The following is a 23,085-nucleotide window of genomic DNA, read 5'->3' on the forward strand; positions in this document are numbered from 1 at the left end:
CCTCATGAGCCTGTCCTGAAATCATTAGTGCACCGTGCGACAATACTCGAGTAGGTCGAAATCCAATGAAAAACTACCGCACCTTAAAACATGTTTTGCTTTATTGAGATGACTATTTTGGTTATTTGGGGTAAGCAAAAGTTTATTTTATTCTATTACCGACTTAATTTTACCTACACAGTATGTACATGCATGTCACAAACAAAATTCAACTTAAAATCCAAACTGTCGCTTGACATCTGAGTTTGAATAATAAGATGTGCAGGAAAAAAGGCACAAATTAGGTTTACAGCAGTTATGAATTATTTTCTGTCAAAACGTAAGCGTCTTATCAGGCGGGATTTGGGTGCAACGTCTTAAATTGACAGTTTAATTTATTTGGTTTAATGCTGTCCGCTGCCAACATTTTTAAACATAGCAAGCACACCAGTATTCCCTCGTCTAACACAGTGGTGGCAGTGAAGCTGATTTAATTTTCTTCCTCTTTACCGCCGTCTCCCTCCGCTTGTCTTCCCATTCCCGTTAAATATTTTTTCATGGGGGTCACTGGAGAGTTTGCAACACTTCGTGTCTACACTTCAAGCTCATTCTCTCGACTATGCATTTGTAAAAGACAGATGCTCTACCACTGAACGCACACTCTCCCGATGAGAGTGTCCCTGTCCCCAAATGTAGTGGCACCCCCAATTGCACCTTATTCTAGGACAGTAAAAAAAAGATTCCAATGTCAAAACTCTATCTAAGCTGCAAAATCAGGTCATGGGTTGTAAGGAGGGTGGACCAGTTGAAAAACACTGCTTTAGACAAATTAATCACCTTTTTTTAACAAATGACATAGTGTGAAAATATGACTGTGGATAACCCTCCCGCTTCACTCCTTTTCCTTTGTGTCTCACCGGTTATAAAAACCCCAAAAATGAGCGTGCGCAGTGATCAACGGAAAAGCAGCTTTTCATATCATTTTTCCATTTTTGGGGGGTGTTAAATATTTAATTAGTGCAGAGATCAGACCTATGCACTGGCCTTGTGCATCTCAGCAGAGATTGCTGCGTCTCGCACAGGGAGGAAATTAACTTGATGATTTGCATGGGGAACTGCACTCAAAGCTAGAATGTAAAATATGCTTTTAATTATTTAAGCAAAACTGAGCACATAAATGCTACCCGCATATATTAATACCAATTCATGGAAAAATAATTACAAATCACTGTGGGTAAAACCTGTGGAGTCGGCATATGTTAACTGCGCGAACGTTAATGTTGTGGGAGGACGTTATGTAATAATTACTCGTGTGTATAAAAGTGTGACTTTAGATTAAGAGAAAATGTGATTTTGCAATGTAATGTCCTAATGCATTCCATTATCAACGTTCATGGAATTCAATGAAGAACCTCTGAACAGTGAGGCAGACATACTAGCCAGTCAACCACCAGTGTCTCATAATATATTATAATACTGTTATTAGTTTTTAAGATTAAAAATATTTGCTCTGTTAAATTAAAACGAGAACTTTAATCTTACTTCTTATCCATTAAATGTCTGCCTTAATCCTGACCTGGGTATTTGGAATATAGAATAGTATTGTATGCACTCGTAAAAAGCAGAATACATAACTATGAAAAAAAACAATACTGAAATAAGGGGGTCGGCTTATATGCACATAAAACAAAATAAACACCAGTGGTCATGCTCTGTCAGGCTCTGTCTTCATGCTTTACCCTCCCCCAATCTGTTCTTACTGTTCAAACAATCATCACCATCACAATTGTGTTTGAGAAGGACCACATCTCATTTCATTTTTATTGAGTATGTCGTATTGCCTTCCTTTGCCCAGAAGAATGGATTACAAGAAGGTTAATGATTAGGAAAAGTGGAAAAAAGTGATGAAAACGATCGAGTCAAGTGCATGTGATTGCAAAATGCAAAAATGGTTTATTGTGTGTCTTCCATAGAAGTGCAGCTTAAAGGTACAATAAATGCTTGAGAATTAATTTATTTTATTTTTAGCCGTACGTTAACCTATATTATCTACACATTTAAATAGTTATATTTTTTAGATAAACATTTCATCAATATTTTGGCGATACATTTATTTAAGTATGTGCCTATTTTAAAGAGGTTTTATGGGGTCGGCTTATATGATTTATTTTCATTTTCATTTCCTGAATATAATCTACAAATGGAAATAAATATTTTTTTAGCCACACATTTCATCAAAATTTGGGCGCAAATTTTTTTTTAGCATGTGCCTTTTTAAAGCAGTTTTACTGGGTCAGCTTGTATGCAATGTAGGTTTATATGCGAGCATATACATGTTTTTAATAATAAAAACATATATTACAATATAGCAATTTCACGTAGTAAATTCAGTGTAGATCAAATATTGTATTTTTCATTGTTTTAATGATTATTTTTATTGGTGCAGATATTCTCGGCTCATATCAGTTTTGGCTCACCTCTAGTGACCGTGTTATAATCAGAAACTCGAAAATAAAGATTTGTAGTATTTTATAAAAAGATACAGTAACAAAGTTGAAAATGTGTAGGCATTTCTTTCTGTTATCAGCAATTTTTTTTGTAACGATTTGAGGGAATAGTGGTATCAGTATCCGATAAAGGTTTCAATACTCGTTCGTGGGATAGCGGTTGAAAAAAAGTGGTAAAATAACTATGGTATATCATGATATTGTTTTTATGAATTATACATTTTAGTCCAAACAACGCGTGCCTGCCAAGAGCTCCTCTGGTCCCTTTAATTGTCATTCAGAAAGTGTGCAAGGTTATTAGCAGACCGAAAATAGCATCATTGGTAATTACACTTATGCTGCTCCTCTCCAAAGGGCAGGGTGGTAAATAAAGGGAAAAAATGGTAAAGTTCACCGTGCGTTGTTTGCATACAAGAAAATGTGTTACGTGCATGCAGCAGGCACATTTAGAAGAGAGGAAAAAAACTGATATTGCAAGTGCACAGGTCAAGTGTACAGTGGTCTCGACTGTACAAAATGTTTTATGGGCTCCTGATACCAGACACCAATACTTATCATACGCAGCATAAAGGATGCCCTCCTTAAAGGTGGGGTGCATCGTTTGAGTACCGTATTTTCCGCACTATAAGGCGCATCTAAAAGCCTTTATTTTTTTCAAAAAGTGACCATGCGCCTTATAATACAGTGCGCCTTATATATGGATCAATATTAAGTCGCAAAGTCTCGCATCAAAGGCAAGCAGCCGCCGACTAGATTTTTTACTCGTAGGCGATGTGGTCCGCGGTGTATGCTGGGATACATACATATGCCGGCGTTTCATTTCCCAGCCGATGTGTCAATCATCATTTGAATCGATCACTATTGGCTAAAGTTATTCGGAGGTAAAGGGGGCGGATCCTTTTTATCATTTACAGGCTCGCATAGGCTAAAAGGGCAAAACAAAGCCTGCAATTGGCCGAAAAAGATTGGTTGTCTACGGCATAGAGGAAACATGTTTTACCATTCTGTATTTGGAAATATTTTACTCTCCTGGATTTACTACACTCACGGATATAAGAGGACCATGGTTGCACATTATTATTGAACGCAACGACTTTGTTGAGCTACTCCGGCTATATGTTTTCCCAGTATCTGGTTTCAGAGTGATCTAGATGTTTCTGTGATGGGTCTTTTTTTAAATTAAACTCAATTCCAAATGTTTGTTGTCATATGCACAGTAAAGTTGCGAGCGAAAAAGAAAATAGAAACTAAGGAATGGTTGGCATTTCTTGAATCCCTAGACTTTAACCTTCCGAATGATATTTAGAACGATGCATTTGAGTGACATCGTACGGACACCGCATCCGCACGTGTCTACGACACGTATTTGCTTCTTTGCAAGCTTTGGGAATGTTAAGGGGGTAATAAGTTTGACTGAACTGTCTGACTGTTTTGTCGACGTTCCCATTGTAGAGCCTTATAATCTGGTGCGCCTTATGTATGGAAGATATCGGACCAAAAACTATTTTTGGGGGGTGTGCCCTATAACCAGGTGCGCCCTATAGTGCGGAAAATACGGTAGTTAATTTCTCTTCTTTACTATAATATATCAAAACAAATCTTTCATTTTCATCGTTCATTGGAAAAAGAATGTTTTTAGCGTTTACCGATGTTTAGTAAACAACAGTTTAAAATTGCTAAGTTTCTTGAAAAAACTTGCTTCCAAGCAAACTTCTGAGAAAAAAAGGCTTTTTGTAAAGAATACATTTCAAACAACTTTTACTCCTGTGCTTTTTTTTTTTTGCATTTGTAATACCGCCAATTTTTAAACATTGCTTTCCATGAAATTTAGGGCACTTTACTTGCAAAAAAACATCTTATTGCAAGAATTGATGCATGAATGATTCAGTAACATGATCACACAATTTTGGTCGTTAGGGGGCCACCATCACACTCTCAATTGCTGGATATAGGAAGCAAAGCAACACGATGAAGTAGGAGCTCTTCAATGTGTGGACAAAGATCTTATCAAAGTCATTCCTGCCAACTCGTGGTGACTTATCATACTCAAATCATTCCCAGAGGCTTCATATTTACTGATCAGCAGCACCAAAGCCTTTATAATAGTGTTTTAAAAAGAAACAAAAACATATTTTTTACACTTTGGCACTCAAGGACAATAATTCTGATAACATATGTATGCGTTATGGCAATGAATAAGTTAAAAATGTGTTAACAATGACCAACAGAGTTTAAATACCTGTTATGCTTTTTTTCCCACCGCGTCGATCTCATTTTATGTTACTTTCAGCAAAGCCGTTCGGGGTAGAACACATAAATGACAAGAAATGGGGGTGCAGGAGTGCTTTTGTTTTTTCTATCTGTTAGCGTTGCATGAAATGGTTTAAGAAATGCATGTAAAGTAAGTCTTGCTTAATGCAGTTGATGGGGGACAGTAGCCCCCTGCGAAATGTGAAAATCCGCAAAGTACAAAACTTTTCATTTATTCAATTACATATCGATTTATTTATTTTGTCTTGTTACTCAAGAACAAACCCAATTTACAGGCTCAAGAATTTAGAAATTTCTAAAAAATTAAAGTACTGTACTTTAAAACTTTTTTCATGAACAACTTATGCAATAATTTTACAGTTACAGTATACAGTATAGGGCAGCACGGCGGCCCAGTGGTTAGCGCGTGTGCGGCACAGTTCTGAGGTCGTGGTACCTCCTGAGTGGGTTCAAATCCAGCTCCCGGCCTTCCTGTGCGGAGTTTGTATGTTCTCCCCGTGCTTGCGTGGGTTTCCTCCGGGCACTCCGGTTTCTTCCCACATCACAAAAACATGCATTTCAGGTGAATTGGCCGGTCCAAATTGTCCCTAGGTGTGACTGAGCGAGTGAGTTGTCTGTCCCTGTGTGCCCTGCGATTGGCTGGCAACCAGTCCAGGGTGTCCCCTGCCCATTGTCCGATGATTGCTGGGATGGGCTTCACCATCCCCGCGACCCTACTGAAGATAAGCGGTGCAGCTGATGAGATGAGATGAGTATACAGTATAGCCCAACTTTATGAATTACAGACCTGAAAGATGATACTTTGCTGCCATCATGTGGCCGTTGTGAAAATTGCATTGACCCTTTGGCCCTTGGTATCCTACAGGGGCCAAAGTTTTTTTAAAAACTACTAGGGAGCCTCTAAGGAGCGCCAAAGACCCATATGTGGCTCATGAGCAAGTTTAGCGGGTGGAGAGGTCCAACTTTGTTGGTGACAGAAAGCATCATCTTCTGTTTAGACATACAGTATGCAGAACACAATGCACGATAAAAATCAACGAAGCAGTGAGCCAGCAATAATGACAAAAATAGCGAGGTTTGTCTTTACTTGTACATGCATCATAAACGAGCCGGCAGAGGCCATGATGATAACACAAGCCAGGAGATGGCGAAAGCGGGTGAAAGTAATCCCAACTTTGTACAGCTCTTTTTATATCAGTATGCCATTTTGCTACCGTTTTGCAATCAGAAGGTGCAAGGGTATCTTACCGAGCACACCCAAGCGGTAGTTGAGCGTGATGACGATGACATTGCCGTAGCTTGCTAGCACGCTGCCGTCCATCATGTTGCCGGTTCCTTCCGTGTATGAGCCGCCGTGGACGTAGACCATCACGGGCCTCTGCCCGCCCTCCTCGTGAATGTCTACCAGGAGAGGAAAAGGGTAAATGTGGGTTTATGCATAAGAGTGAGTGACGTTATTGTGCGTGTAATCCAGAGTTTTTCAACGTGTGTGCCGTAGGACCCTTTTCTATTGTGCTGCAAAAATTGCTTACGATTTGTGTGTAAGTGGTGTGGGTTCGTCAAGTTATTTCACATACATATTTCTATTAGTCAAACATTGTAATATTCCTGCAGTTACTTGGTAAGTATGTATCATTTCACATCAATTTATTTGGATATGTATGCATTCAATTATGTATTTTTAATAGAACCATTTTATGATATGATGACTTATTTTAAATAATTATTTTTTTAATATTTTAAAGCCACTATTTCACGTTAAATACGTAGATATTTTTTGTATAAAAATATACTATAATTAAGGTCCTCAACTGGACAAAGAGCCTTTGAATCTAAAAAAATTATGAGACATAAAGTCCTTTACGGTACAAAGATCCTCAAATACAGAGCTTGCAAACACGTGAAATGGTCCTCTGACAACACTGCCGGTTGAGAAATTCTTGAACCGTAAAAAAATAATATCTGCTCATAAAAGTATAGTATATGAAATTAGATTTACTTGTTTAGGGGCCGGTCACACAGACATTTGCGGCTGAATCACGGCCAGAAATTTCTGCCTTTGAGGCGGACGCTATTGGACGCATTGAGATCGCCATTCAGACGAGATACAGCAGTGCTTAACACGAGGTCGGAAATTCGCGCGCGGGTGGCAGCGTGAAAAAGTTTTGCGCTGCTCAATTCTTCAGAGCGCGGGTACACAGCCTTTCACGAGCGTATCAAGGTTGAACCACGGCCAGAAATTTCTGGCCGTGATGCAGATGCTGTTGGGCGCTGTTGGACGTTTTGAGACCGCCATATAGACGAGATACAGCAGTGCTTTACTCGCGGTCGGAAATTCACACGTGGTTGGCTGCGCGCAAAACTTTTGAGCTGCTCAAAAGTTTGAGCACGTGTTAAACCGCGTGCCGCACACGTGGTCAACACGAGGCAATGACGCGGAACGATGTGCTCTGGCCGCGGCCAGGGCGTGGTTACACATGGGTAGGACGGGAAATTTCAGCGGGTAATCGTGGGTGGAGCATGGTAATAGCATGTTCTGCGCCTGTATCGCGGTGTTGTTACGTGGAATTAGCGTGTTACGCGTGTGACAGTCAAACGCCTTTCTCCGCGTATATACAGCGCGATTTGCCGAGCACACGTCAGTTGTGCTCGAGACGTCAAGGGGGTGAACATGGATCCCCGTCAGCGTAGTGACCTCGTCTTAATCCATTTTTATTTCTTGACATTTCTTTTCAAGATAATAAAATAAAAATGATGCCATAGCTTGAAATCTTGATCTTCACTGGACTGTGTCTTAAGCGGTTATGATTTCTACAGCCCGGTGTTATCCGAGAAATGCATCCCTGTCGAGATTCGCATCCCCACTTTTACCTCGTTTTATCTCACTTTTAGGGAATGTAATGGCGAACATATAACCAAAACCACTTCGTCTTGCATTTGTTGGGAATGTAATACAACTTAAACCATTCCGTCTTTGTTTTTGTTGTGAACGTAATCGAACGGTAAATCCCCCCCCCCCCTCGCGTGAACGCGCATTCTGCTGCGCTTCCAACAAAAGCGATCGTATTCTATATAAAACGCTTATTAAAACAATAAAGCGAGCTAATTATAACAATTGGGAGATCCTAGTCTATATAACGCGTTTATTTAAACAATAAAGTGCGATCGTATTCTACAAAATGCGTTTGTTAACGCGGATGAAAAAGTCACCAACGTCAATGCACGCTTCCCACAAAAGCGATCGCAGCAGAATGCGCATTCACGCGAGGGGGTGGGGGGGTGGATGTGTTGCGTAGGAGTCGGATTTGGGCACACCGGCTCGGGAGCTTTTATACCCGTGGTCCACACGAGAAAATGACGCAGAAATGACGCGATGAGGAAGCGGAACAGTCGCCGGCGTGTTTTGCGGGCATACCACCGATGAACAGCGGGTTGGCCAATTTTGCGCATTTTCCATCGCGGGCAACCACGGGCAAAAAAAAAACGCAAAATTTTAGCCGTGATTCAGCCGCAAATGTCTGTGTGACCGGCCCCTTAGTTAAATGGAGCTGTTTAAAGGGACATTGTGTATTAATCAGTGCCTCCTAGTAGTAAAACAAACTTCATTACTTAAAAAAAAACAAAAGATATAAAAAAATGAGAACTTTTTTTAATCATATATAGACCCTTTTATAGCTTACTTGTCGAAGAAGGAGGCAAAAGAATACTCCGCGCTGGTCAATGCACTGAACAAAACCAAGCTTTCGCCTCTGCTAATTCAGTGTTGAAATGTCCTGTTGTGTGTTTGTGTGCCAGAATCGAAGAAAAAAACATTAGTAATCATAAATTGAAGTTTAACAGGATAACAGGGGACATCCTGATCGAATAAAAAGTATGGACTTGTAGATTCATTAAAGTGAAAAGATTGGACCGAGGCGCACAACTAAAATTCTCAGGTTTGCAGAGCACACTTCATATCAGGTAAGAGAAATGAAACGTTTATTATTGTTTGTATCCAGTCTATAATAATTATGATATCGGCAAAGGATATTGTTATTTTCTTTGCTTCAGCTAACTGTTAACGTGTACCTAAACTAGCTAAATTACAACAAAATTGTCAACCAAAATAAATATCCTGAATTACTTCCTGAACCACGATGACCACAAATTATAAAAACTGTTCTGTGCTGTTGATTTAGAAAGCATATTATAAACAACATAAATGAATGATTTTTTTAAATATTTTGAATGGACAGTGTGCCTCGAGATTTACTCATTTTGTCTTGAAAAAGACTGTGAACTACTGGTGTTAATCAATCTGAGGGCCTTCCATCCTTCAGCCGTCTGCAAGCGTATACAAATGGATAACAAGTGCATACGTAAATGTGTGTGCTAGACATGTGGAAATGGCAAAGCACGCATGAGTGCGTCTTTTCCTTCTCACTTGCCTCCACAAGTGGAGGCGTAAAGCTTGCAGCAACGGGCGCAGGTGTCCGCATTTTAAGCTCCAGAACGCGTATGCGGACGGGGATTACAGGCGGAGAGCTAAAGTGGCGCAATAAACTCATGCAGTGCCATCAATCCCCAAATATTAAGCAGAACGTAAAAGAAGTAAAAAGTGACGAGAAAAAAATGAAAACGATCCACTTCAAACTCAAAAAACTGGAAGACATGCAGGGCCTAGCATGAGTATTGTCCCACTACCCCCCAAGAACCTTTGCCATATTTCCACATTTCAGGATTCAAAATGTTAAAAAACTGTAGTATTTCAAATATGACAGTGTGTCTTCAAAATAGAATCGCTTCTGAATACTTGTCAAAGGATGATGTTCCTATTTTGGTAAATGTTATTCCATCCATGTCGTGTTGTAGCAGTCAGCTACTGCCAAGCTAATCCATGGGGAAGGATTGACTGGCTGGTACAAAATGTGTAATTATTCATCCTGGCTCAAATCTGAATTTTGTTTTTCACCTTGGTTGTATGACAAGCACAGTGGGATGTTTACATGCATCCTCACCAATGAGAGGCTATTTAAGAATTAAATCCGACTTGGTCTCATATTACATCAGACTCTTACACGTGCACAACTACATTCTCATTCAGACACAGTCATATCCGTGTATAAACACCGCTATACTCTCTCTACTACAATACTCTCTAACTCATATTACTTTAGTATCATACACTACACACATACTACTACTCTATACTCCCACACACACACTACTAAAGTCCCTCACACACGATCTTTTATACTCTCTCACAAAGGTTTCATGATCCCTCACGCAAACCACCACTATTACGCTCTACACAATATTATTCTTTCTTTAAAAAAACAATTCTATTTCTCTAGGATTTTTTTTTTACACCAAGTGTAATGCTCACTTCACCTCTCAGTGTTGTTTTACTTTGTGTGCATTTGGTCAATGCACACTGACCTGTGTATATGTTAAACTGTAGTTGCTCCCAGCATAGTAGTATGTGTGAGCGTGTATTGTAGTTTGTATGGGAGGATAAAGGTTAGTGTAAGAGACTATAGTAGTGTGTGAATGAGAGAGAGAATAGTACTGTGTGTATGGTAATGGATGGTGTATGGTGTATGAAGTATAGTAATATTATATGTGAGAACGTATAATAGTGTTCATGAATGTAAAGTAGTAAGTAAGAGTGCAAAGTGGTCAGTGTGAGAGAGTATAGTAGTGTGTATGAGAGTATAGTGGTATGTGTGACAAGTATAGTAGAGTGTATGACAGTGTAGTAGTATGAGTGAGAGTATAGTAGTGTGTGAATGAGAGTACAGTGATATATTTTTTTCAATTCTGTATTGCCGTAATGATTGTATTCCTTACCTAATGTCAATTTCAGTTATTGGTGCATCTTTTCATATTTAAAATCTCTAAAAATGTTGTGTCCCAGTGGGATCTTTATCTTCCCCCCCACCCGTTACTCTGATAAGAGTTTTATAGAAAACATCTGCTGGCGATCATTTTTGTTCCCATGACTCTCTTACTTAATAGTATTTTAGGAATGAAATATCTAAGGAGAAGAAGAGCAAGTTCCATTCTTTGATCAATTTTGATCAAGGTAAAGCATAACACGTCCACCCCGATACGCTCATTTATAGTGGGAACCAATATCTTTACTGATAATGTGATTAATGAACATGTTGAAAATATTTCACAGTAATAATTGTATAGTAGCTTCCTTTCATTACATTAGTAGTAATGGATGGATTAAGCATAAACTGTCCACCTTCTGTTACTTCTATGCACTGTAACAGAGAACATATTGGGACTATGTCATGTGTGAAGTAATTGGTAAAAAAAAAGATATAACAGAATTAATTCTGAGCTGGACCAATAAATATCTCGTTCAGATAAAATGTTGAAAACATTTGTTTTTTTTGGAGTGGAGGTTACAATGCTGATATAGCATCGACTAGTAAGAATGACCCATGTATGACGGTATAGTAGTATGTCCGTTTGAGAGTGTAGTAGTGTGTGTATATATATTTTGAGAGTATAGTAGGATGTGTGTGTGAGAGTATAGTAGTGTGTGTATTAAAGTATAGTAACATGTGTTGAAAGTAAACTAGTGTGTATAGTATAGTAGTTAGTAGTTTGTGCATGGGTATGACTGTGTCTGTATGAGAGTATAGTTGTGCATATGTGAGAGTACGATGTGAATCGCGAGACTTCTGTCATACTCACCTTCTTCTGTGGGCACGTAGATGTTGAGGTAGAGACAGTCCTCGCTCTGGTGGGTCAGGTAGGTGGCGGCTATATCCAGATTGGCCGTGAGCCAGGAGGGCATCATGTCTCCTAACATGCTTCTCTCATCCAGTGACTGCGGGCAGACGGGCGCAAACTGGGTCACGTTGCGGATCCCGGGCCAGGGCAGGGGCGGCTCGGGAGCTTGGAAGCGCCGGTCCCCTGTGGGTGGCCTGGCGTAGGGTACCCCAAGGTACTCGATGACGGGGCCCAGAAGGTCCGAAGGCAGCGGGGTCAGGACCCCGCGGATGCGCCCCTGAGCCGTGGACACCACCGGAACCGTCTGTTGGGCTGTGCAAGAGTGGGCCAACAACCCAAGCAGTGGCCAAACGCAGCCGAAAAATTGTCTTCTCCTCTTAGGCTCTGGCATTGTGACGGGGAATAAAGCGTTCCTGGAACGCGATTACTTTTCTCAGGGACTCGTTTTTAATACAATCTGGTAACTGAACTGTTGTTACAACACGCTGTATTACGTCACTACTTTCTAAAAGCGGATCATAAAATATATTAACTCTGAATAGTCGGCAGCTGCTCCTTCACTTACGAACTGACGTACAACCCTCATTCCACCAGCAGCACAGAGTACAAGGATGCTGAATTTCTCCCTACTGATATTCCAAAATTCTCCCTACTGTATATTCTCACACCCAAGCCATATTTACAACTATTGAATTAAATTCTGAAATCAGTTCATCGGTTTATATGTGCGTTTTTATGTGTGTGTCACCAATAAATAATTGAGTGCTGAATTTGTTTTTTTTTATTTGTAAAATTGTTTTTGCAGTACACCATGCCTGCAAGAACAAAGAAAACCCAGGAATGGATCAGGAAATCTTAAAGTGGTTTGAAAACAAAACACAAAATGGACATGGAGTGTCTCCGCAGAGTTTTAGCTTGCCAGTTCTCAAGATTTCACAAGGAATTTGGAAGGTTTACTGCTTCTATAGGTCGGTGGATACGTTTTCTGCAATTTATTTTATTATGTCAGTATTTTTAAGCAGTTTAAGGGGGGCGGCTTTAATGTGAGTATATACGGTAATTTGTTACTAGATCAGAGTAACAGGCTACCTTTTGTTGTCACTACTCTAAGGGGTAATGCAATTACTTTTTAACGGAAGTAATTATTAACCGTAACAATTATTTTCCAGTAACGCACTCAATAATGGTGACTGGAGAGTGTGCAGCGTGGATTTTTGTGTAAGTTTACACTTCTTCAGTGGTATCCTGCGTTCTCTTTTAGCTTGGCCCCTGAACGTATCACAGTGACCCTGGCGAGTAACTTTCTTCTCTTCTATGTGTGAGTTCAGTGCCTCTGAGTGTGTGGTGAGTCACTGGGCGTCATTCCTTTTGCGCCTGTTTGTGTGCTTAAACGAAAGTGTGTACTGGTGACTCCAGTATGTGTTCATGTGTATTTGTGAGTGTGTTAAGTTCTTGTTATGTAAACAGTAGCATCACTGTTCCTCTGTCACTCTCTCCTTGCGCTCAGCCACATGACAAGCCCAAACTGCCTCCTGGAAGAGAAGAGGAAGAGGAGGAAGCCATGACGGGGAAAGGAAAGGACAGAATGACATCATTAGTCTTCGTCAATACATAGGACGTGTAAATCAAGACAAAATGTCACTCACACACAATCATCCCAAAACTAATTGGCGGAAAAAGAGGCCACTTTGAAATGATCAGTTTATATTTATCAGTGGTGGGCCATCAAGGCCAGAAGAGCCTTCGATATAATATACAAAACAATTGTTACACTCAAAACATTTAAAGTCAACAACACTGAATCCCTGATAAAAACATGCATTTTAACCATTCACAAGAAAAAAAAAGCATCTCAAATGGAACTGGCTCTTGATTTCTGGGGAACCAGCTCTTACAAGAGCCACCTCATAGATCCAGTTTGTTCGCGAACGACACACCACTGAAGGCCTGGGTGTGAAATGCAACGTCCTTCATTGCTACTTATCTATCCGAATACAGAAAAAAAGTCTGTAATGCAATAAATGGTTAAAACATTAAAACAGGGGTGGGCAAACTACCGCCTGTGTGCCACATACAGCCTCTCAGGTTCTTTGATCCTGCCCGCCAAACAAAAAAGGTAAGGATATAACAGCAATATAAGTATAATTGTAAATGAATTGTAATTTTAAAAAATGTTCATGTTTTTTTTTTCCTATTGGTCCCTTTATGTGTCCATTACGATAATACAACCACAGAAATACTACTAAAATAATATAAACTGTATATAAGGCACTACTAATTTAAAAAGTGTTGCTTGTCAATAAAATGTCAACAAAAAGCTGACAAAAGCACCACATTGCAGAGGAAGCTAAAGGTAGGTAAAAGCAGTTTTCTCTAACGTCCATATCTATCGGCGTGTGACTGTCTGTGATTGGGTAAGTGAAGTACATTGTGAAGCACTTATGGAGGTCTTCAGTGACTCAAAAAAAAGCGCTATCTAAATGCAGTCCATTCACTATTTTACCATTTACATGATAGCGACAAAATATCCCTTGATGTAAAAATGTAACGCCCCTGAGTACAATACAGTACAGTAGCAAGATTATTTTTAAAGGGTATCATTTGACAGTACAGAATCTATTTGTTTAAAAAAAACTTTATTCGTCAAAAAAAGCCTAACAGAGTTTTTTTTTTTAACGAATATTAGAGTGTTAAATAAAAAAACAATTTAAAAAAAGGTTTCTACTTTGCTGATTTTGACTGGCTACCCCTGCGAAAATTGACATAGTATATGTCATAATTGCGTTTTATTGATATATTTAGCAATTGTGTCATTTATCTATTACGGTATTCATTTTGTCATGCATTTCATTGTGTAATTTGTTATGTACTTTGCTGTGCTTTTCATCACGTATTTTGTTGTGTATTTCGTCATGTACTTTGTTGTGTTTTCCATCACGTATTTTGTCATTTATTTTGTCACAACAAAATGCTATTCAAATAAGGAGGTGGCCCAGTTGCCTGAGCTTTTCACATATTAGTGATTAACAAATTGGCTACTACACTGATCAACCAACGGGTGAAAAACCCATGTGGTATGTTGTAACAAAACACAAAAATACTCAACAAAATAACCAACAAAATACACGGCAAAATAAATACTGAAAAAATACATGACAAAACTAATACAGAATAAAAGAACTGACAAAATGCATGAATGCATGAATACATAAAATAATACTTTATTGCATTCATGTCATATATTCGGTAATACGTTATTTACGTATATATACGGACAGACTGAGGAGATCATTTCTTCCTCATGCCATGAGGCTCTTTATCTCCAACTGGGGGAGTAAAAGCCCACATTAAACCACACCCCCACATTGCATATTACCCTGTTTTATTACAGTGTGTATTTCATGTAGCACTATTTAAATACTTTATATCAACACGTTACATTGGGTATTTATGTATTATATTCCTTTTACTTATTATTGTTTTATAATTGTTTACTGCTGCAAGTGTGAATTTCCCAATGGGGATGAATATCTATCTATCTATCTATCTATCTATCTATCTATCTATCTATCTATCTATCTATCTATCTATCTATCTATCTATCTATCTATCTATCTATCTATCTATCTATCTATCTATCTATCTATCTATCTATCTATCTATCTATCTATCTATCTATCTATCTATCTATCTATCTATCTATCTATCTATCTATCTATCTATCTATCTATCTATCTATCTATCTATCTATCTATCTATCTATCTATCTATCATCTATCTATCTATCTATCTATTTATGTATTTGTTCATTTATTCCGATGGAATATATTTGTAGGGGTTTATTCATGAATACATTTATTTCTACATTATAGAATTTGTTTTGTAATATATGGTGTTGCTCTTAAAGGAGAAAATACAACTATAATGGACTCACATTTTCCAAAGCAAAAGGCAGCGGTTCTATTGACTGCTCAGCTCCAAGTAGTGTGTCAGCACGTCAGAGCTGATGTTTGTGAGCGTGAGCTGCAGACATATGTCACTCCCCTGCTACACCGCTGCATGCATCCCAAGACCCTGTGGATAGAAAAGTGGTGTGTTAGTGTGGAGAGGGCGGCGAATCGCGTCACACGCTTAATTAAACCATGAACACACATGAGTTCCGGACCCCAGTGCTGTTTGCAAGTACAAACACACACACTTCTCTATCTGCGGCCCACATATTCGCACCGTGTTTATATCCCTGGCATAGTAATTACAGATTCACTGACTTCACTTTATTATATATACACACACGTTACAGTTGAAGGTCAAATGAAGGTTGGAATGTCCGAACGTTCCTCTCTAGGAGTGTTTTTCACACTGGTTTGCCGCAGAAAATTGCCAAATTGTATCGATGACGTGGTGTTTCTCAACTGGTGGATGGGGACCCAAAATTGTGTCACAGACCCATTTTTAGTGGGTCGCAAGCCTTTACTTGGCAAAATATTGCTAACAAAATATATATGTCACGAACCAGGACAGGAAACAGGAATGGAGAACCCAATTGCGTAACATACTCATAGTTTATTAGGGAAAGGAGGAATGCGCGCACATTCGATCCGGGGATCGATGGTCGCGGAAGTGGATTGAAATCCGAACAAAAGAGTTGTCAAAATCAAACAGATCGGGCCAAAAATAAAACCGAATCAAACACAGGCAAATTCACAGAACTAGGCATTTCACACAGAGTTTAACAGACAACTAACGGCTCAAAGGACTGCGTTTAAGTACTCCCAAGGAGCAATCTATCAACACACTTCAGCCGGTGTCCATGGGCGGGGCCAATTGGGCGCTGTGGCAACCGTGACAGAACCTGCGCCACACAGCTGGGACCAATTGGGCGCCATGGCAACCGTGACAATATATATATATATATATATATATATATATATATATATATATATATATATATATATATATATATATATATATATATATATATTTTTTTTTTTTTTTTTTTTTTTTTTTTTTTTTACTGAGGATCATTTAAACTCCTTAACCGCAATTATAAAAAAGGATATCAACACCCCCCATTTGTCACCAAAGAAAATGACAGGTAAAGTTTGTTTACACATATTGAGTATGGCCCGATGCAGATACAGCAGAGAATATATATATATACTGGACTGTCTCAGAAAATTAGAATATTGTGATAAAGTTCTTTATTTTCTGTAATGCAATTAAAAAAACAAAAATGTCATACATTCTGGATTCATTACACATCAACTGAACTATTTCAAGCCTTTTATTATTTGAATATTGCTGATTTTGGCTTACAGCTGAAAAAAACTCAAAAATCCTATCTCAAAATATTAGAATACTTCCTCAGACCAAGTAAAAAAATAATTTTATAACAGCAAAACTAAATCAAACATTTGAAAATGTCCATTGATGCACTCAGTACTTGGTTGGGAATCCTTTTGCACGGATTACTGCATCAATCCGGCGTGGCATGGAGGCAATCAGCCTGTGGCATTGCTGAGGTGTTATTGATGCCCAGGATGCTTCGATAGCGGCCTTCAGCTCATTTGCATTTGTAGGTCTGGTGTCTTTCATCTTCTTCTTAACTATACCCCACAAATTCTCGATGGGGTTCAGGTCAGGGGAATTAGCAGGCCAATCAAGGACAGTGATGCCATGGTCAGTGCACCAGTTACTGGTGGTTTTGGCACTGTGGGCAGGTGCCAGATCATGCTGGAAAATGAAATCCTCATCTCCATAGAGCTTTTCAGCAGATGGAAGCATGTAGTGCTCTAAAATCTCTTGGTACACAGTTGCATTTACTCTGGACTTGATGAAACACAGTGGACCAACACCAGCAGCTGACATGGCTCCCCAAACCATTGCTGACTGTGGGAACTTCACACTGGATTTCAAGCAACTTGGATTTTGCTCCTCTCCAGCCTTTCTCCAGACTCTGGCGCGTTGACTTCCAAATGAAATGCAAAACTTGCTTTCGTCTGAAAAGAGGACTTTGGACCACTCTGCAACTGTCCAGTGCTTCTTCTCCATAGCCCCAAGTCAGATGCTTCTTCCGTTGTCTTGAGTTCAGAAGTGGCTTGACCATGGGAATACGGCTATTGTAGCCCATTTCCCGGACACGTCTGTGAACTGTGGCTTTTGATACCTGGACTCCAGCTTCAGCCCACTGTCTTTGAAGCTCCCCCAAATTCTGGAAGTGGCTCTTCTTCACAATTTTGTTAAGGCTGCGGTCATCTCTCTAGGTTGTGCAGCGTTTCCGGCCACATTTTTCCCTTCCAACAGACTTTGTGTGGATATGCTTTGAAACTGCACTCTGTGAACAGCCTGCTCTTTGAGAAATTTCTTTTTGTGTCTTACCCTCCTGATGGAGGGTATCAATGATGGTCTTCTGGACAGCAGTCAGATCAGCAGTCTTCCCCATACTTGTGATTTAGTTTACTGAACCAAGCTGAGTGTTTTTAAGGCTCAGGAAACCCTTGCAAGGTGTTTTGAGTTAAATAGATGATTCAGGTGATTAGTTGAATAGCCTACTTGTATACTTTTTCATGATATTCTAATATTTTGAGATAGGATTTTTTAGTTTTCTTAAGCTGTAAGCCAAATTCAGCAATATTCAAATAATAAAAGGCTTGAAATAGTTCAGTTGATGTGTAATGAATCCAGAATGTATGACATTTTTGTTTTTTTAATTGCATTACAGAAAATAAAGAACTTTATCACAATATTCTAATTTTCTGAGACAGTCCAGTATATATATATATATATATATATATATATATATATATATATATATATATATATATATATATATATATATATATATATATATATATATATATATATATATATATATATATATATGCTGCGGCTGCATCGGCTCGCTACAACGGGTCAGGTGCAATCGACATTTCGTTCTGTGTACATTGTTACACAGAATGACAATACAAGGAAATTATTATTATTATTATTATTATATATATATATATATATATATATATATATATATATATATATATAAAAAACGGGTCGTGAGCCGAGACGGGAGAGCAGACATGGTCGGGATCAAAAACGGGTTGTAGCCGGAGACAAACAGGGGGAACGGACAGGTGGAAGAACGGGAGCAAAAACGGGACAGGCTTGCCTTGTATCAACAGAGGTTTGCAGACGGACTGACAACAGGAGAGTGACAGGACCGGGCTTAAAAAGGGACAGGGAGCCAATCAGATAGCCCGCAGCGGCTGGCGCCAAATGAGCGGGCACAGGTGAAATTAATCAGTGACATTTACCCATTTGCACATACATACTCACACACCGAAAGTCAGCCATGTAAGGCGCCTCCCTTTTTATCAGGGGCATTAGGGATTTAGGGTCTTGCCCAACAACACTTTGACATATACAACGGAGAAGTCGTGAATCGTACCTGCGACCTATTTGGTCCCAAGATGACCGCTCCACCTATTGAAGAATTGTCTAGTAATTGACAATGTTATATAGAGCTCAGACATTTATAACCTGGTGATACATCAAGTTCCTTATGTATCTTGGACGCTGGATTTTGGGCTAGGTAAGGTCTGTTTTAGACATGATTTAGCTCTCAAAAAGATGTTTAAAATTAAATTGTGTTTTACCCATTCAACAAGGACCAAATTTAGTCATCAACATAATTGTCTTTGGCTGTTAAAGTAGTCAGAATTAAGCCCCCCAAAAGATTTCCCAATGTGTTTTGAATGTTGAATTTTGGGGTAAATCTGGTCTATTTTAGAAAATATTTTAAGCTATATACTGACGTCTAAAATTAGGCTATGTTAAGCCCTTTTAATGTGGACCAAATTTATTACCCAAAAGGCTAGGTTTTCTTTAACATTTCATTTAAAGCCTCATAGTGGTAGAAAAAAAACTCTTAACAGTGATTTAAATAAAAAACAAAAATACATGAATCATCATTTAAATGTGCATTGTATTTGACAAAACATGAGCCTCACCCAAAGGGAATTTACATACATTTTCAACAACCTTGCTACTACAGGTACCCCAAAAAATTTATAAGGCTTGAATTACAAATGAAAAGCAAAATGGTGCAGTTAGGTCACTCTGTGGGTACGTAGTTTGTATTTTTCCTTGTGCTTATTAGCGCTCGTTTTCAATTGAACTACATGATACAGCGGCTTTTAGTGGTCAAATATGACACACAGTCCCTCCAAAAATGCAGGTGATGAAATATTGAAGGGAATATTTTGGTTTTGCTGGTCATTTTGTTTGTTTTTAAAAAAATATTTTCATTTGATAAATTTGAGAAGAGGAAATGTTTTTCTTGATTTGGGTCGCGGCTTGCAATTAGGGTAGGATACTGGGTCCTGAACTCAGAACTTTTGAGAATTAGTGCAATTAAGTATGCAAGTTTTTACTGTATTTGCTTTTTTACAGTGATCAGCCAAGTAACTGTAACATTTAAACATATTGGTAGGTGGCAGCAGATAGTAAAAAATGTAATCTTCTATTTATTATTATCTGTTCATGAGGTTGAAAAGGGTAATATACAGTATTTTCCAAACATATAAGGCGTACCTAATGACCAAAAATCTGCTAGAAATTGGAATGTCCAGGGCGCCTTACAGACCAGAAATACGGTCAATAAGATCGGAATTGCATGAATACAATGGAATGCTTCTACTTATGGTAACCATCTATGAACAGATGAAATTAATTTAGTTTTGAAAGAATATTTTCGTAGATTTATTTTTATCTGTGACAGGGGTGGGCAACTATTTAGAGTCGGGGTTCACATTGGGCTTAGAAAAATTGGTAAAGGGGCAGATCCTGGAAAGCGATCCAATTTTTTCATTTATGAATAAATATACATGCAGACGTCAACATGTTTTTTTTTTACTATATTTTTAAATTGATTAGTTTAATCAAATTGGTTTGGAACAAAAATCACAATTCAAGCAAAATGATATATTAGAGCCTTGTTTTACGCACTAAATCTGATATTTAGTTTTGTAATGTTAATGTAGTTGTATTTATTTTTTATTTTGTAGTATTTGTACAGTCATATTTTTTAAATATTTTTGTAGTATCCTTGTCGTATTGCTCTAGTTTTATTCTTGTACATGTTTGTCGTATGGCTGCAGTAGTATGTTGTAGTAGTACATAGTAGTATTTTTGTAGTATTTCTGTAGTATTTTTATTGTATTTCCAAAGATTTTTTTCTGTAGTATATATGCAGTGTTTTGTAGTATTACTGTAGTTATGTTTTTGTAGTATTCCTGTCGAAATATTTCTGGTAAAGTATTTTTAGTAGCATTTCTGTCATAATAAATCTATAGATTTATTTCAGATTATAGCATAATTTTAGCGGTATTTTTGTCGTATTTCTGTAGAAATACACTTGAAATATTTCTAAAGTAGGATTTTTGTAGTAATTCTATAGAAGTATTTTTGTGATATGTCTTCAGTGTTTTTCGTATTATTAATTAAGTTGGGTTTTTTTCTGTTGTAATATTTCTGAAGTGGTATTTTTGTTATATTTCTGATGTATTTTTTCTGTAGTAGTATTTTTTGTATTTTGTCATTGCTGTAGTAGTATTTTGGTATTTCTATGGTATTAAAGCAAAATAATATATTAGGTCCCTGTTTTCAACTACTAAATGTTTATATTTTATAGCATGTATTCTTATATCATTTTCTGTACGAGAAAAATATTGTATCAAAAATATTTCTGTTTCACTGGCAGATAATTTTGAATACATTTTATAAATTTTGTCATTTTTCTAGAAAAGCAGTATACAAAATATAGTAAAATTTGAAAAAAAAGGTATATGAAGTATAGATAAAATCCAAAATGATGGCAAAATGAAAAACACAAATTTATTACCTGAGCCCCAGTGACCACAAATGATAAAAAAATCTTTAAATTGTCAAGTTAGGGAGAATGATCACATACCTTTATTTATTTATTTTATGTAGCAATTTGTTTTGTTCCACTATCAGATCGTTTTTGCTCATTTGTAGTATTTTTTTGTTCTTTCCATTCAAAATCAAGATAAAAAAAATACATAATGCAAAAAGAAAATCAGGTTAAAAATATAGTAGAATCTCAAATTACAGCAAAATGATTTGGTAACAAAGATGAAAAACGTGTATTGTTTCTACAGACCAGTAATGATAATACAAACGTAATACTATGAAAATTAAAGCAACATGTTACAATAAGCCTTAAAAAATAATAAAGTAAAAACTTGAAATTCTTAAACATGTTCGAGAGACAGTGCGCCTCTAGATTTTCCGAATGAAAAAAAGTGTGCCTTGGTTAAAAAGAGCTTGAGAAGCACTGCACTAAAGGACTGAATTACTCATCACAATGTTGGTAAGAGAATATAATTTAAATGACCAGAAAAGGCAATGGTTTTAGTTCTGTCAAGGTCAGACAAAATATTTGAAAATTACACTTTTAGTGGTGGCTGTTAATAGACAGCAACCTAACTCTAATGATTCTACATATTCTGCCCGAGAAATTATGGTCTTTTCATTAAAAAAAAAAAAAATTGAATGAACATTGTGGAATTGTGCATGACTTAAGAGATTCTGAAGTTATGGGACACTTTCGGGACGGCAGCTGTTTAACAATTTTTCAGTTCTTGTGATCTGTCCCTTGATAGTCTCACACAGATGGTCAGTAGGCACAAACAGTCTACTTGCTTACTTGACCCGTTTCCGGTTTCACTGGTGAAATATCTGTTCGGGATCGTAGAACCTTCGGTTTTGAATATTAATTAATCGCTTTATTGGGCGTTGTTCTTATAGCCTTCAAGTCCGCTGTCAATAAGCCCACGCTTAAGTGATATAACTTTGCCCGAAAAGCCTATGTAATTGTAGGTCTGTGTCAAATCTTCCACTTTTGCAAAATTACTTGAAAAGGTTGTTGGACAGCACCTGAACGACTTTATGTCTGAAAATAATCTCTTTGAATTTGTTCAGTCAGAATTCAAGGCTAACCATGCCAGAAAAACAGCTAGGTTACAGTCGATTCAAGTCACATTTATTTGTAAAGCCCTTAATCACAAAATGTCTCAAAGGACTGCACAGGTTACAGTTACACCATCCCCTGATGTTGAACCAACATGTGGGCAAGAAAAAATAAGAAACCTTGGGAAGGGGCCTCACAAGTGGTAATCCCCCTTCTAGGATGACCAGGGTGCAATAACCAATGGTCTTCTCTTAGTGGTATATTGTGGCACCTTGTCAGTGCTGCTGCTGCTGCTGGATATCAGTGCTGCGGTTGATACCGTGGAACACACCATCTAACTTGACTGTCCGGAATATTAAGACCCATACTCCTGTGGTTTGGGTCCGACCTCTCAAATAGGACGCAATGTGTTAATTACGGCAATCTGATCTCTAAACAACCTGTGATGTTCTACAGGGCTTGGTACTTAGGCCCCTTCTTTTTAGTATTTATATGCTTCCACTTGGCGATATTATCCACAAGTATTATATTTGTTTCCATTGCTATGCAGATGACACTCAACTGTAACTGCCACCGGAGGCAACCGCTAAGAAATTTGAAGGCTTCGCTAAG

At 38.0% G+C, this 23,085-nt stretch overlaps 1 protein-coding gene across 1 annotated transcript in view; it reads right to left on the reverse strand.

Annotated features, from left to right (window-relative positions):
* LOC148353209 (neuroligin-4, X-linked-like) overlaps positions 1–23,085 on the reverse strand; it is an 85,042-nt gene that overhangs the window by 53,059 nt on the left and 8,898 nt on the right. Inside the window, exons 2-4 of the mRNA XM_088352200.1 lie at positions 15,421–15,560; positions 11,448–13,018; positions 6,006–6,158 (exon numbers count right to left, since the gene is read on the reverse strand). Coding sequence (XP_088208326.1) covers positions 6,006–6,158; positions 11,448–11,877 — 583 coding nt within the window. The 5' untranslated portion in view covers positions 11,878–13,018; positions 15,421–15,560. The remainder of the gene's footprint in view (positions 1–6,005; positions 6,159–11,447; positions 13,019–15,420; positions 15,561–23,085) is intronic.

This window comes from Urocampus carinirostris, chromosome 14 (genome assembly GCF_059441175.1).
Source record: "Urocampus carinirostris isolate Australia breed hairy pipefish chromosome 14, RoL_Ucar_1.0, whole genome shotgun sequence".
Taxonomy (NCBI): domain Eukaryota; kingdom Metazoa; phylum Chordata; class Actinopteri; order Syngnathiformes; family Syngnathidae; genus Urocampus; species Urocampus carinirostris.